This window comes from Eleutherodactylus coqui, chromosome 3, assembly GCF_035609145.1.
Source record: "Eleutherodactylus coqui strain aEleCoq1 chromosome 3, aEleCoq1.hap1, whole genome shotgun sequence".
NCBI lineage: Eukaryota > Metazoa > Chordata > Amphibia > Anura > Eleutherodactylidae > Eleutherodactylus > Eleutherodactylus coqui.
In genome coordinates, this window is record NC_089839.1 from 222,106,793 (window position 1) to 222,122,624 (window position 15,832).

The window sequence follows — 15,832 nt, forward strand, 5'->3', positions numbered from 1 at the left end:
CCCCCCCCCCCAGTAAATAATAAAGTGTGCAGAGGGGTCTGTGGGTGCAGTCCTGACTTCTCAGACATATAGAGATAACACTGCAGAGAGGGGCAGCTGCCCATAGCAACCACATCTCATCTACCCTCTCAGAGCTTGGTTGCTATGGCTGCCCGTCTCCCCCAATGAAAGGCCACAGTAACAACTAGGACTCCATTTCCCATGATTCCCGGCTAGCTAGCGCTATGCAGTGGCATCATGGGAGTTGTAGTGACGCAGATAATGTTGCTATTGGCCGGTGCAGCCAGGGCCGCGTCCTACCAGTAGAGGGAGCGGCGGGGCCGGACTCTGCACCGGGGACACTTCCGCTTCCGGTGAGGAGGCTGCAGCCGTGAGTCCCGGTGTTTTCCGGCCCCTGTAGTCCCCGGAGCCGCCATGATGTCCCTCCTGTCTCGGTTGCTGGACTGGTTCCGCTCCCTCTTCTGGAAGGAGGAGATGGAGCTGACGCTGGTGGGGCTGCAGCACTCGGGGAAGACCACCTTTGTCAATGTCATAGCGGTGAGAGGGGGAAGCAGGCATGGGTGTCCCTTCTGTGGAACTACTAGTGCCAGCATAGCCTGAACCATGAGGTGCAGTGTGGCGTCAGCTGCGAATCGTGGTGTGACGCAAAAGTATGAGTATGGCGTCAGCCGCAGCGTGGGGAAAAGTCGCAGTGTACTGGGAGTTACAGTGGGGGCAAAGTCGCAGTGGCGCGTGAGCCGTGCGTGGCGCGGGCCAGAGGTTGGCACGTGAGCCGCTGCTTGACCTAAAAGTCGTAGCCTGACGTGGGCTAAAAGTTGTAGACTGGAGAGTGACCTAAAAGTTGCAGTGTGTCGCGAGCTGCAGAGTGACCCAGCGGTCGCAGCGTTGTGTGAGCTGTCAGTTCTAGCGTGATTGTGGACTAAAAGCCGCCACGTACACCGTGAGGCACAGCATGGCACTGGTCGCAGACATGACCTAAAAGTCGCAGCATGGCGTGAGTTCTGCTTCTCGGCACCACCTAAAAGTTCCCGTGCAAATCGCAGTGTGACCTAAAAGCATGAGCCATGAACGGCAGCGTGACATAAAGATCGCGGCGTACCGCTAGCTGCAGCGTAGACTAAGCATTTCTCTGTGTCATGACCCAGAATTTGCAGCGTTACCTGAAAGTTGCGTTATGGCGTAACTTGTGCATCTCAGCGTGTCGTAATAGTCGCAGTGTACCGTGAGGCACAGCGTGGGTTATAAGTCGCCGTGAGTCACTGTGTGGCCTAAGGGCGCTTCCAAACAGTGCGGAGGTAGGCCGGCTGCACACCAGCAGATATGCATTGTGGAATCCGGAGTGGGCGTCCGCCCCCGCGTTCTGCAGCAAATGCCACCCATAGCATGCTATGCAAAAGGGATTCTTCCTGCACAGGAGTGGAAACCAATTGCAGTTTCCGCTCGTGGATGAAAAATCGCAGCATGCTTCATTGTTGCACGGATTCCGTGCGGGCGGTTCAATGGAAGCCGTCTGATCTGCGGCCCTTCTGCAATTGACATTGTGGAAGTATCGCGGATTCTGCATCATCACACGGGAAAAGCAGGAGTTTAAAAAAAAAAAAAGTGCTGTGCAGACCACCCACAGTACAGACGAAGCAAAAAGAAAGCAGGTACGAGCGGATGACGCTGCTGCCTGGGCCGCGGAATTACCTGAAAGCGCTGCAGAATAAGTTGGCGCTATGCAAATTACAAGCTTTAGTGTATGTTTATGCGGCAGAATTCACCGTGGAAAAATTCCACATAAATTCCGCCTCTAAAGTCTTTTTGATGCTTTTTTTTTTTTGCGTGGTTAACACGCCGAATTTGCCCTGTCAATGCCGAATTTGTGATTGTTCTCATTAAGAGAAATCAAGTAATCTTGCCACAGAAAATCTTCCGCATAAAGAAGTAACGTGGTGATTTTCTGCATCTGATATCCACATGCGACTTTCGCCCTTTAGTGGCACACCCAGAAAATCTCTGGGGCTTGCTGCACTGATCATGCAGTTAATCCCTGGAAGATTTCCGTGGACAGCTCTAGTGCTGAAACGTGCAGAGCACTGAGCTGTCATCTGAAATCTTCTAGGGTTTTAATTGCATTGTTGACTCATTTACATTACCTGCCCTGTGAGGCATGCCATGGTGATAAACCTGCCACTGAAGGGGTTAACAGGGCAAATTCCTCATGCGGATCCTTGCGAAAAAACACATAAAAAAGACACAGATTTTGCTGTGGATTTTAGTAGTGGAATTCAGTTGGAATTCTTCCAAGATGAGTTCCGCCATATGAACATTTCCCGCAGCGCAGCGTGACTAAACGTCACGACGTATTGTGAGCCGCAGCGTGGACTAAAAGTCCCAGTGTGGCGATCCGTGGGTCACAAGTCGTGCTGCAAATTGCAGGGTGGGATCTGCGAGTAGTGTGTGGGGGAACTACAAGTCCCAGCATGCAGTGGGTGCATGACAGTTCGATAACAGTAATAGTCTGGTGCGCAGTATGGAGAGTGACCGCGCGCCGACACCGCCACTGTTGAGGTGGCAGAAGCAAAGTAAATGCCGCCATATCAATGCTCCGTCTCGTGTCTTTCTCCCAGTCAGGTCAGTTTAGCGAAGACATGATACCGACCGTCGGATTCAACATGAGGAAAGTAACGAAAGGAAACGTCACCATAAAGGTGAGAGATGGCGAAGGGATCAAAGATGACGACCTGCTTTATATAATGCTTCACTCCTTATTGCTTCCAAGATATCTGCTTGCTCTCAGTGAATAGAAACCTTGTTTTTCCATCAAGGCCTTGTGGATTTGCTATGGATCTGAAGTGGAATCCAGGCCGATCCTGCAGTAAATCTGCAGCAAGCCTTCCATTGACTGATGACGGTCTGCACCATAGTCTATACCGTGCAGAAAAAAGTCACCTCTTGACACGGATCCCATGTTGGGAAACCCACATCCGTGGCTTAGCCGTGGATTCTGAGGCCTAATGCATGCTGAAAAATCCAAGATGGATTCCGCCGTATGGACGTAGACTAAGGCTACGTGGTGATATTGGCCGTGATGGCTGTTGCATGACCAATACTGCCGTGCAGCGGCAGCGCCCTGCCATTGAGCTCAATGAAGTCGCAGTGCAGTTACGAAAGTTCCAACCAGATTGAACTTTTTTCTGAGCATGCTGTGGTCGCAGTAACCTGCGTTTCACACTGCAACTCCATTGAGTCCAGTTGCAGTACAATGCCGTCGCACAGCACAGCGGTTCTGGTCACCCAGCATTTATAGAGGCCGTGTAACCCTACCCTAACAGACTGTAAACCCCCCTTGTGTTCAGTCTAGAGCATAACATCCAATACCCCAGACTGATGCATTGTAACACACTGTCAGGACAGGAGAGAGACTTGTACTGCTGATGACACATTGTAACAAACCCTCAGCTGTGAGAAGTATTACACCAGGACTTGTTCTCAGCCGTTGGATGTAAGCAAAAGGGTTCCCATTCACTGACAGCAAACAGAGATCTTGAAATATTCCCCAACCATTTTTTAAGAGCACTTTGAGAATGTCTGTGCATTTTTGTACCTCAGTGATTTCTGGCACTTATTATTTCAGATCTGGGATATTGGGGGTCAGCCTCGGTTTCGCAGCATGTGGGAGCGGTACTGCCGTGGCGTCAACGCCATCGTGTAAGTTATATCGCCTGTAGATTCTGCCATTGTTTTTGCGTTTTGTCTTTCCAGTGTTCAGCATGCGGGAAAAATATCATGATAACTTTCTTACTCTCTTCTCTGTGATGTGCCAGCTGCTGCCCAGCCGGGGCGTGCGCAGAGAGGAGCCGGCGGGTCTACTGACATTTCTGTGCGGGCCTCTGCGAGACCCGCACAGAAGTAGAACATGTCGCGATTTGTTTTCCGCATGTGATTTCACGTGGACAAATCATGGCTGTGTGCATAGGATTGCGTGTATGCATGCATGCAATCCTGTGGCAGCGGGCACGGGCGGAAATTCTACGGGAAATCCCGTCGCAGAATTTCTGCCTGTGTGCATTACTTACGTAGTTCATACTAAGCCTATGACTGCAGCCTGTTGGACTCTGCCAAAGGCGACGTCTCATAGGCTGAGTAACATGGCAGACATGAGGCCTTTGTCAGTCTTCCAGCTGCCATGGAATTCTGTTGGTACCTTGCAATCTCATTATGGCGTGCTGATGGGTGGCACACGGAGCCCCCTATCCCTGCCATCTTACATGCTACAGTTGCTATTGATTGTGGAATGTAAGGCTGGGTTCTCACATGCCGGATTCCCGGCAGGAAATCTTGCGGTTTGGCCGCAGCGAGAAGCCGCAAGATTTCTGCCGGGAAAGGCGCTGCCGCAAAGCCTGCGGCATTTTTAAAAAAATGACATGCTGCAGCCGGCTTCTGCCAGCTTTGCCGCAATTCGTCGTCCCGTGTGGATGAGAGTTCTGAGAATTTGTCCACATGGCTGGCTAATACCGGGATTAGCGGCCACAGGCGGATTTGCTGTGGCGAAATTCCAGACGAAATTTCCGCCCTGTGTAAACCCAGCTTCCAGGATCTAAGGTTTCTTCTCTCCTAGTAGTTAGAACAGGAGCCGGGCTGTCTGTAGTCAGCCAAGCCAGCGCCTGAAAAAGATGTATGTGCAGGTTTAAAGTCCTCTAGTGACTGCTGTAAAAGGGCATATTGGCAGTCACTAAGGGGTTAAACGGGCTGTCCAACTGATAGACCTTATCACCTATTCCCTAACTTGCTAATCAGCAGTGGTCTGACCGCTGGGATCCTACCGATTTCAAAAACGGGGATGTGGAGCATCCAGGAATGAATGGAGCGGTAGTCGCACATGGCGCTGCATTTCCTTTCATTTTACTGGGACTGCTGGAGATGGACAACTATGTGACCTCCGCTAGCTCCAGCAGAGTCAGTGAGATGAATGAACTGTCCGCGCCGATACATTTGCAGCAAAGAATCCTTCCTTGCCCCGTTTTGCAATGACGTCATTTCACTTCTGTGTCCTTCTTCCTCTACAGTTACATGGTGGACGCGGCCGACAACGAGAAGATAGAAGCCTCTCGGAATGAGCTGCACAACCTGCTGGATAAACCGCAGCTACAGGGTATACCGGTGTGTGTCCGGCAGCGAGCTCCATACCTGATTGCCGCGCGTTGTATTACGAAGAGTTCTGCAACTTTCTGATTGGCTTTTGGGCATATGTAATAAGTCTTGTATGCCACATTCTAGTGTACGAATGTTGCAAATTATGGTCGCTCATACCGTAAGTTGTGACTTTTGGCATTTTTATGCCAGCCTCCTCCGGCACTGCCCACCAGACTTAGTATCATTTACACCACAAGCTGGTGTAAAGTATAGCTGAAATCTACGCCAGCTCATAGCTGCTGTAGATTTTGACTTTGATGCATAGACAGCCCAAAAGGTGCGCCAAATGTATTAAAGGGGTTGTCCAACTTAACTTTTTAATATAGTTTTTGGCCACAATACCAAAAACTATATATTAGCAATGTACTCACCATGTTGCCTACTATGCCACCTGCTGACCCAGAGATGTCCTGTTAACCTGTCGTGTACGCTTCTAGTGTAGAAGCCCTGGTTGGTTTACGGGATTATAGAGAGGTGTGTGCATGTATATCTTGTTAAACTGATCGGTGGGGTCTCACGGTTATGAACCCCACTTAACTCCAGAACAGGACTCCCATTCTAACGGTCACTGCTGGGGTCGCTTCTTCCTCTGCAGTGAAGTCACCATGAAGGAAGCACCGGCCAAGCTTGTGCGGTCAGCGCTCCATTCATTTCAATGGAGCTGACAGAAATGGCTGAGTGGGTGCTGCTTGGGTATCTTTGCAGCCCCATTGATAGTCAATGGAGCACATGTGTGCATCTGTGACCAGACCTCCATTCAGTCTCCTCCTCACTGTGGTGGGGGGGTTCAGTAACACCACAGAGAGGAAGACCGGGACGTGAGACCACCGTTCTTAAGATTGGCAGGGGTCTCAGCAGTGAGACCTCCGCCAATCAGAAAATTTATCCCCTATCGTGTGGATATCCGTGGATAGAGGATAACTTGCAATCTTGGTACAACCCCTTTAAAGCAGCGTCCAAAACGCCTATCTAAATATATTGTTTTTAAATTTCTCACCATTGTCAAGGTCTCTGCTAACAATCAGTGAATAGGAATACACTTATTTACATTCATAAGTTGCAATCCTGTTGAGACCTAGTACTTCTCACAGCTGAGAGTTTGCTACAGTTGCATCCAGTCTAGACAATCTGCAATGTGAACACATCAGCAGCACAAATCTCTTGTTCTGGTAGTTTGTTACAATGTATCAGTGCAGGTAACATGTATCAGTGTGGAGTCCGGGATGTTACAATGTATCAGTGCAGGTAACATGTATCAGTATGGAGTCCAGGGTGTTACAATGTATCAGTGCAGGTAACATGTATCAGTGTGGAGTCCGGGATGTTACAATGTATCAGTGCAGGTAACATGTATCAGTGTGGAGTCCGGGATGTTACAATGTATCAGTGCAGGTAACATGTATCAGTGTGGAGTCCGGGATGTTACAATGTATCAGTGCAGGTAACAGGTATCAGTGTAGAGTCCGGGATGTTACAATGTATCAGTGCAGGTAACATGTATCAGTGTGGAGTCCAGGATGTTACAATGTATCAGTGCAGGTAACATGTATCAGTGTGGAGTCTGGGATGTTACAATGTATCAGTGCAGGTAACATGTATCAGTGTGGAGTCCGGGTTGTTACAATGTATCAGTGCAGGTAACATGTATCAGTGTGGAGTCCGGGATGTTACAATGTATCAGTGCAGGTAACATGTATCAGTGTGGAGTCCAGGATGTTACAATGTATCAGTGCAGGTAACATGTATCAGTGTGGAGTCCGGGATGTTACAATGTATCAGTGCAGGTAACATGTATCAGTGTGGAGTCCGGGATGTTACAATGTATCAGTGCAGGTAACATGTATCAGTGTGGAGTCCGGGATGTTACAATGTATCAGTGCAGGTAACATGTATGAGTCTGGAGTCCGGGATGTTACAATGTATCAGTGCAGGTAACATGTATCAGTGTGGAGTCCAGGATGTTACAATGTATCAGTGCAGGTAACATGTATCAGTGTGGAGTCCAGGATGTTACAATGTATCAGTGCAGGTAACATGTATCAGTCTGCAGTCCGGGATGTTACAATGTATCAGTGCAGGTAACATGTATCAGTGCAGGTAACATGTATCAGTGTGGAGTCCGGGATGTTACAATGTATCAGTGCAGGTAACATGTATCAGTGTGGAGTCCGGGATGTTACAATGTATCAGTGCAGGTAACATGTATCAGTGTGGAGTCCGGGATGTTACAATGTATCAGTGCAGGTAACATGTATCAGTGTGGAGTCTGGGATGTTACAATGTATCAGTACAGGTAACATGTATCAGTGTGGAGTCCGGGATGTTACAATGTATCAGTGCAGGTAACATGTATCAGTGTGGAGTCCAGGATGTTACAATGTATCAGTGCAGGTAACATGTATCAGTGTGGAGTCTGGGATGTTACAATGTATCAGTGCAGGTAACATGTATCTGTGTGGAGTCTGGGATGTTACAATGTATCAGTGCAGGTAACATGTATCTGTGTGGAGTCTGGGATGTTACAATGTATCAGTGCAGGTAACATGTATCAGTGTGGAGTCCAGGATGTTTTGCTCTGAATTGAATACAATTGTAGCAATCCTTCAGCAGTGAAAATATAGGTCTGTACACAAAGATATCCTTTCACTGTCAGGAGGCAGAGGTCTGCAAATAGTGAGGCATTGAAACACAATATATAAGTTGCAAGCTAAAGACTATGCTCACACTGTGAATTTCCTACCAATTTCACATTAGAAATTGTCTAACGCTAATGGAAATCGGCGCTGTAATTTTAGATGGCGCAAATTTTAAATCTGTGTAGCAAGAAAAAGACTTGATCTGTCTCTTCTGGATGCAATTTCCACACAGGATGTCCTATTGCACTGGGATAAATCTGCGTGACTATGCGCTGGATTTCTGCTGCTGTTTTTATTGAAATGAATGCGGTTTTCACCTCTGTGAACATGACCAAAGGGGGATTTAACCAAAAAGATTTATCACCTCTCCACTGGAGAGGCGATAAATGCTTCATCAGTTGATGGTCCAACTATTGGGTTCTCCACTGATCACCAGAACGGGGGGACCCTGGACCCTACTTCTGCCCAATCACAAAACCCTGGCCAGGAGGAGTCTGACTGGTGCTGAGGTGGGGCGTGTGCTCTGCCACGCCATTCATAGTCTATGGTACTGATAGACATAGGCGAGGGCCGTACCAGGTTATCTGTACTGTGACCGCTGACCCGATGTTCTGTCTTTTTGCAGGTTCTGGTTCTTGGGAATAAGAGAGACCTCCCAAGTGCGTTGGATGAGCGGCAGCTGATTGAAAAAATGTAATTATTAATCTTTATAGATACGAGTGGGAACCTGTATGCACGCATACATATAATCAATTCTGACCTGTTCCAATGGCATCTGATTGTACCTTGCTGTGCTCAGATAACAGGAGCTGCATCCTGCAAAGCAGACCAAGGAACGTAAAGCCCACCCCTGCAGGCTATTATCACATCCCTCAGACAGACATTATTTTAAGGGAACCTGTCAGATCCCTAACACTGCCCAGGCTGCGGGCACCACGGTATAGTGACGGGCACACTGATTTCAGCAGTCTGTCACTTATACCAATCACTTCAGGAGTTTTGGAAAACTTGTGTTTTAAAGTTTGCAGTGTAACTGAGATGAGTCAGGGGCAGCTGATTAATATTCATATATTCACTGCTTACTCCGCCTTTTGCCGCTGACTGTCAGTCCGTCTGTATTACTGTGTGTAAAGACAAGTAGGAGGCAGGGACCAATGAATATGACTTTTTTTTTATTCGATTCATCATGGAGTTATTCTCCAAGTGGGCTAGTGTTACCTCGGTTACTTATTTTTGTCCGTCTGAAATGTTTTCCTCAGATGGTCATGTGATCTCAGTTCTGATCAGCTCAGATCTACTTCAGTTTATATGTGAAGTTTCTCATTAGTTTCTCAGTCTGTGTGATGTTGTTATATGGATCCTACCACAGAAACTGCCTAGAGGGGAACACTGACACTCCTATTACTGATAGTGATCACACAGTTATAATAGAGGACATCACAGCTCAGCCTTATGGCTATATACTTATGGTCTGCAGGTAAATATAGAAGGTAATGATAATTAAACTGTCCGCCCAGCAGGCAGAAATGGTATCGCCTCTAGCTAATGTTGTGTTGATTGATCATGGGATAGATGTGAATGTGAAAAATCTCATCAAGATGATGGCTGATAAACATCAGACAGGAGGCTGCACTGTAGGGAAGTGGCTGCAATTTACAAATCAGACCTCCAGAGTGTGACATCGCTGGAGCTGCCATTTAATGAGCCACATCGGACTCATCTGTTGTGCTTCAAACTTTAAAGGTAAGTTTTCCAAGACTCCTGAAGCAATCAGTATGGATGACAGACTGCTGAAATCAGTATGCCCGCCGTTATACTGTAGTGCCTGTAGCCCGGGCAGTGATAGGGACTGAGCAGGTTCTGTTTAACCCCTTAATGACACAGGATGTATAGGTTACTTCCTGCAGCTTCGGGGTATGTATGGAGTAGGATAATGAGTTGATCCCGCTCCATACAATGTGGGTGCTGCCTGTTTCTTACAGCGGACACCCACCTGCAACAGCTCTAAAATCTGTGCTGCTCATCAGAAATGTTAACCCTTTACATGCCGCAGTCACTTCTGACAGCAGCATTTAAATGCCCCGACCGATGCTAAGATTGTCCATCAAGCCATGCCTGTGGCGTGGCTTGATAGACTGCCTGTCAGATCGCGGTATGACGTAATGTTATGACATTACATCATACTGCAGGAGCGATCACAGCATCACAAGTTCTTGTCCCCTATGGGGACTAAAAAAAAAAAGTTAAACTAAGTTTTTAAAAAAGTTTTACTAATTATTAAAAAAGACTAAAGGTAATAAAAGTTTAAAAATCACCCCTTTTGCCATATTTGTAATAAAAGAATCTAAAAAAAGCATAATTGGTATTGCTACGTCCGTAAAAGTCCCATCTATCAAAGTAATGCATGATTTACCACGCATGGTGAGTGTCGTCAGAAAAAAATATATGAAGAACGCCAGAATTGAGCTTTTTTTAGTCACCCCATTTCCCAGAGAAAATGTAATAAAAAGCGATCACAAAGTCGGATGTACTCCAAAATGCTACCAGTAGAATTTTTTTAAAGCTTCTTTCAGTACGTTATATTGTATATTAAATAGTACCATTGAAAAAAAACAACTCGTCCCGCTAAAAAACAAGCCCTCATACATCTATGTAGATGGATAAATAAGAGTTATGATTTTTTAAGGAGGGGGGGGTGGGGTGGGGGCTGAAAATGGGATAAAAAGTCTGTGTCCTTAAGGATTTAAAGGGGTATTGAGAATTTCGACAGGATATGCCATAAAAGGCTCAGATGTGCATCCCACCTCTGGGATTCACACCTGTTTGAGTTCTACCCTCCAAGGCCCCCAGTCTGACAACAGGCGATGGTCAGGAGTTACAGAAGACTACTAGTTCATCTGTTTCCGTAACTCTCATTGAAGTCAATGGGAATTGACTGTGCAACATTGTTTCTGTAACTCCCATTGACCTATTAGGAAAACTAAGTTAGACAGCCCGCTTGGCTGTTTCCGTAACTCCCGGCCACTCGGTGTACCCTGTTGCTAAATACCCCTTTAAAGTTATTTTGTTTCTTTGCTCGGATAAGTGTTGTGCAGATTTGTGTAGAGCTTTATGATGCTGGCGCTGACCGCTGCTTTCTCCTCGCAGGCACCTGGCGATGATTCAGGACAGGGAAATCTGCTGCTATTCCATTTCCTGCAAAGAGAAGGATAACATAGGTAAGTCGCAGGGTGGACGGCGTTGCACGCTCTGCAGCAGTGAACGTCGGCACTCCAGACTCATACTTCTTGACGTCTCTCTCCTCAGATATCACCCTACAATGGCTGATCCAGCACTCCAAGTCACGCCGTAGCTAAGAGTCCTATTAACTGCTGCTCTGTATTCTGGAACAAGCCCTTCTAGCCCTGCCCCAAGGAAATGTTCTCTATCTCCCTGCCTGGGAACATATGTTCTTCACGCTGTGGAGGGCATGCTGTGGTGCCCATCTAATTGAGGATGTACTGCTGCTCTCCTGCCAGGGCCATGTCCTCGTTTCCTGCTCCACTTCGGCATACAACCTCGTTTTGCCCGTCCTGCTGGATATATTCCTGCTGTCCTCTTTCCATGCAGTTGATGCATCCTGCAGGGATCTCATTTGGCCTACCCCATATTCTACCTGTCTCCTTGACCCTGGTGACCCTCTGCTTCTCCAGAGGGTCCTTGTTGGGTCTTTAGGCTTCGCAGTGGCTCATGACTTCTCTGATTGTCTCCATCCATCTGGTCCTGTCACCACCAAGGGTTGCCTTGCCCTCCACACACAAATGTGCCTTCATGTCTGCTCTTTGCACCATGCCCTTTCTACAGCGATGTTGTGCCGCTGCTTTCCGTCTCCATTAACCTCCATTGTTGGTCTACTACTTCCTGAGATCATCCAAGAGCGTGTGGATGGCTAGACTTCTCATTGACTTCATTCTTTTGGGTTTCTCTTCATCTAAGGTTTAAAGACGTCTAATTGTATAAAAATGCCAAAGCAGAATGGGGAGCAGGAGGACCTGGGGGATGGGGTTGGACCCCCGGAATGGGGAGTCCCAAGCCCTTGCCGCAGTCCAGTCATCCACAATATGAAAGACTGTGGAGTGTGAGGATCAGTATCAATAATGTGAACGGTTGCCGATCTTCTCTTCTCCAGCACTGCGGTCCGTCGCCTCCGTTCCAGCCGTCCATCTTCAGAGTATGGTTGCAGAGCAGTGCGTTCCGCCCAGAGCATTTTGTACCCCTCAGTCGGCAGGACAATCTACATCGGGAGATAGAGGCTTAGAACTGCAGAAAATTCTTCATGTCCTTCTATAAGAGGGGCTGCATCTCCTCAGCAAGAGCCCTCAACAGCTCTGTCTTCCATTCCCAACCCAAAAGTCTGCTATTTCCTCACCCCCCCCCCATCCTTACTGTGCGAGCCCCCCGGTACGTTTCTCTTCCCATTACGACACTGTAGCTGCTGCCACGATACTTGGAACCTTCGCTTTAGCTGCTGCTATTCTCGTTTTCTTTTGGCCTTTTTTGCCTTGTGCCTGACAGTAGTAGATGATGTCCACAGAACCTGGGTGTTGTATGATAAGATGAGTTAAAGTGGAGGGATTCCTTGCAATGCTTAACCCCTTGGTGACCTCAATACATTTTTTTTTACTGACCTCACTAATGGGCTTTAAACCTGCACGTACATCTTAAGGCAGTGGCTGCTGTTATAGGCTTAGTAGAATGCACTGCATACATAATGCAGTGTAGTATACTAGTGATTGGACAGTGGCATCATCAAATACCCTTCAGAGAATGAAAATGTTTAAAGAAAAGTTTAATACAGCATAAAGAAAAAAAATTTAAAAAACAACCCCATCCCCCCCCCCCCAAAAAAAAAACCAAAACAGTTTTAAATGAGTAGAATACCAAAAGCTAAAAAACAAACAGCGCATCACATAATCGGTATTACTGGATTCTTAACGAACCAGACAATGAAAATATTTAATTATTTATCTCGTATGGTGAACGCCATAAAAATAATTTTAAAAAGTAATGTCAGAATTGCTGTTTCTCTTTTGTTTGCCTCCCAAAAAAATGTAGTAAAACACTATCCAAAAATCCCAAGTACCTCAAAATGGTACCAATAAAATTATAACTCTTCCCACAAAAAACAGCCCTCACAGATCTCAGCTGCTGGAAAAATAGCAGTGTTCTGGGTCTTGAAATGTGGTGTTACAGGGTCAGTTGTTTTTTCTTTAAAAATGTCCAAAGCAGTAAAAAAAAAATCTCTGTAAGCTTGGTATCGCAGTAGGGCCTTATTCAGGCGTGCGTTTATCAGTTGGGTTTTCACACCCGGCCGATATACGCTGTCCCTCTCTGCAGGTGGAGGAGGCTAGACTGCCGGGAGTAGTGCACTGAGCCCGCCCCCTCTCTGCCCCTCGTCACTGTTTGCAATGGGAGAAGGTGGTGCGGAACTTAGCCCTGCCCCTCCCATTGCAAACAGTGGCGAGGGGTGGAGAGGGGGTGGGAGCTCGCTGCCGACCCGGCCCGCCTCCTCCCCCTGCACAGAGGGGCAGCCTATATCGGCCACGTGTGAAAACTAGAGATGAGCGAGCACCCAAATGCTCGGGTCCGCGTTATTTGAGTCGAGCTTTTTGTAAAATTCGAGAGCTCTACTCCAGTAACGAACCCCATTGGCTACAATGGGAGATTCAAGCATTTTTGTATGTGGGACGCCGGGTCTCTCCCCTCTCCCCCCCCCCCCCCCCCCCTCGAGTATGCTAATACTCGAACGAGCATCAAGCTCGGCAGAGTACGTTCGCTCAACTCTAGTGAAAACCCGACCGATATACGCCTGTCTGAATAAGCCCTAATCGTGCTGATCTGGATAAGAAAGTCATCAAATTATTTTTGCCGAATGGTGAAAGAAAATCAAAAACAATGACAGAATTTCTGGGCTATTTTCCATCTTCTCACTAAAACATGTAATAAACATTCTACAACACATTATAAGTACCCCAGAGGCGGCCATTAAAATATACAACTCGTCCCACAAAAACCCAAGACCTCATATGGCTGTCAAGGAGTCGTGGCTATTGCAATGTGACACTGAAAATGATTGGGTCCTTAAGGCACAAAATAGGCTGGTCACAAAGGGGTTAAACAGGGTCTCTAACTGGAAGGTGTAGCTAAATTGTGAGTAACGGTTCTCATCCGAATGTCACTTTCAGTAAGTTTGCAAATGCTTTGTATTAATTTTTACTCCAGTGCCCCCCAGAGCTGCATTAAGAAAACTGATTTTCCATTCACCCTGGGGGGACCTTTCACGTCGGACGGAATATTCTGCAGTGTGGAATTGGCGCTAAATATTTAGCAGGAGCGCATCTTCATCAACGCTGTTGCAAAATAGTCCGTCCTGTGTGAGAGGTCCCTTAGGACTTGTGACCTGTCAGCCTCCATCATCTCTACAGAGCGTGGACAGGGAGACGGTTGGACCGAAGTTTAGTTATAGTAGACGGAAGGATGTGACGCAAGATTAGGACAATAGCATGAAAGCAAAGAGGTTGCAAAGTTCCACAACCGTTGTAATAACCGTTGCGGCATAAAATCATGTGACAAGTTTTGCGTGGATCAGTTTCAGTGTGAATCCACATTAGATGGGAAAATCCAGTGATCTGAGGGACTTCCAACGAGGCCCGGTCATCAGTGCTAGACTAGCCAGGCCATGAAGTCACTGCTGACTGCGTGGGGTTTATCTAGTGTAACGGTGTATAGAATTAATCGCGAATGAAGTGATTGAGGAAAGACATCCAGGGAATCCTGTGGATGGAAACCACTCCTGACCGAAAGGGGTCAGAGGAGGATGTCAGGAATGGTTCTGACCAACAGGGCTGCTCAGTCAGCTGAATACAGCACTGAAGCTCCACCTAATGTCTGAATGCACAACTTGCCGTTCCTTAGCACGGGTCGGTTATAACAGCAGACGACCAGTGTGTCTAAGAAACAGAAAGATAAGACTCCTGTGAGCAAAAGAGCACAAAACTCACTGAGCAGCGGAAAAACATCTGGTCACATGGATCCAGATTTCTGTTGCATCATGTTGATCGGAGGTCAGAATTTGGCACAAGCAGCATGAGTCGATGACCCCTTCCTGTCAGCTGCGAGACGTGTTAGATGTGCACTGATTTTTAAACTCTGGATATAAGCAAGAATAGACTTCCTATTCACTGACTGCAAGCAGAGGTCTTAACAATAGACAAAGATTGATACAAAGTATATTTAAAAGTTGCAAAAATGTTTTCTTATTGTACTAAGATTTAAGGGGTTTTCTCAGTAAATACGTCGCTCTTCCTCTGCCCACAGGATAGGGAATAAAGGTCTGATCGGTGGGGGTTTGGCCTTTGGGACCCCCAGTGAACCCCAAATGTCCCAAGAGCATGAAGCGAAGTGTCGCTCCATTCACTTCTATAGGATGAAGGGATACCGATGCATTCAGCATTGCTCATAGAAGTGGATGGAGCGGTGGACACGTATGTGCTCCATGCAGCGGGGCATTTGGGGTGCCCAGATCTCGGGATTGCCGGGGGTCCCAACCATCAGACACTTAACGCTTTCTGATGGGAGGTAATTTCCGTAGTGCGGCGTCTTGTACAGTCACGTCTCCTCCTCGGTTCTGTGGACATCGGCCGCTGCATGTAATATCTTCCGCCATCCTTGTAAATAGACTGGAATTGATTTTTAGCGAATGCCGCCCTCTTCCCCACCCTCCCCGCTAACACTGAGGGGTCTTCTAGCCCATTTTAACTGTACAGCACTTTTTTTTTTAAATCGAAAAGCTTTACGTGTTTTATTTATGGCGCTGATAACGATGTTAAATCCATTTCTCAGCTGGGAGTCTGCACACTGGTGAGTCGTAGATACAAATAAAACTGGTAGATGACCCCGTCTGTGCTTCCTTCCTTCTGGAGCCGCTCCGCCCTTGGAGAAGTATGTTCCCACATCTTAGGTTTGTGCTCTGCCTGCTG

The 15,832-nt window shown here is 47.2% G+C and overlaps 1 protein-coding gene across 1 annotated transcript; it reads left to right on the forward strand.

The window, feature by feature from the left end:
- The first annotated feature begins 308 nt into the window (after positions 1–308).
- On the forward strand, positions 309–15,747 carry ARL8B (ADP ribosylation factor like GTPase 8B). Its single transcript, XM_066596968.1, has 7 exons — positions 309–537; positions 2,613–2,693; positions 3,620–3,693; positions 5,052–5,145; positions 8,440–8,507; positions 10,962–11,032; positions 11,121–15,747. The coding sequence occupies exons 1-7, from the start codon at positions 415–417 to the stop codon at positions 11,168–11,170; spliced, it is 561 nt and encodes a 186-aa protein (XP_066453065.1). The 5' UTR covers positions 309–414; the 3' UTR covers positions 11,171–15,747.
- Positions 15,748–15,832: the final 85 nt, after the last annotated feature.

Coding starts and splice junctions, on each gene's coding strand:
- ARL8B (XM_066596968.1), top strand. CDS start 415: ATGATGTCCCTCCTGTCTCGGTTGCTGGACTGGTTCCGCTCCCTCTTC. Junction 2,694..3,619: donor AAGGAAACGTCACCATAAAG/GTGAGAGATGGC, acceptor TTATTATTTCAG/ATCTGGGATATTGGGGGTCA. Junction 8,508..10,961: donor CGGCAGCTGATTGAAAAAAT/GTAATTATTAAT, acceptor TTCTCCTCGCAG/GCACCTGGCGATGATTCAGG.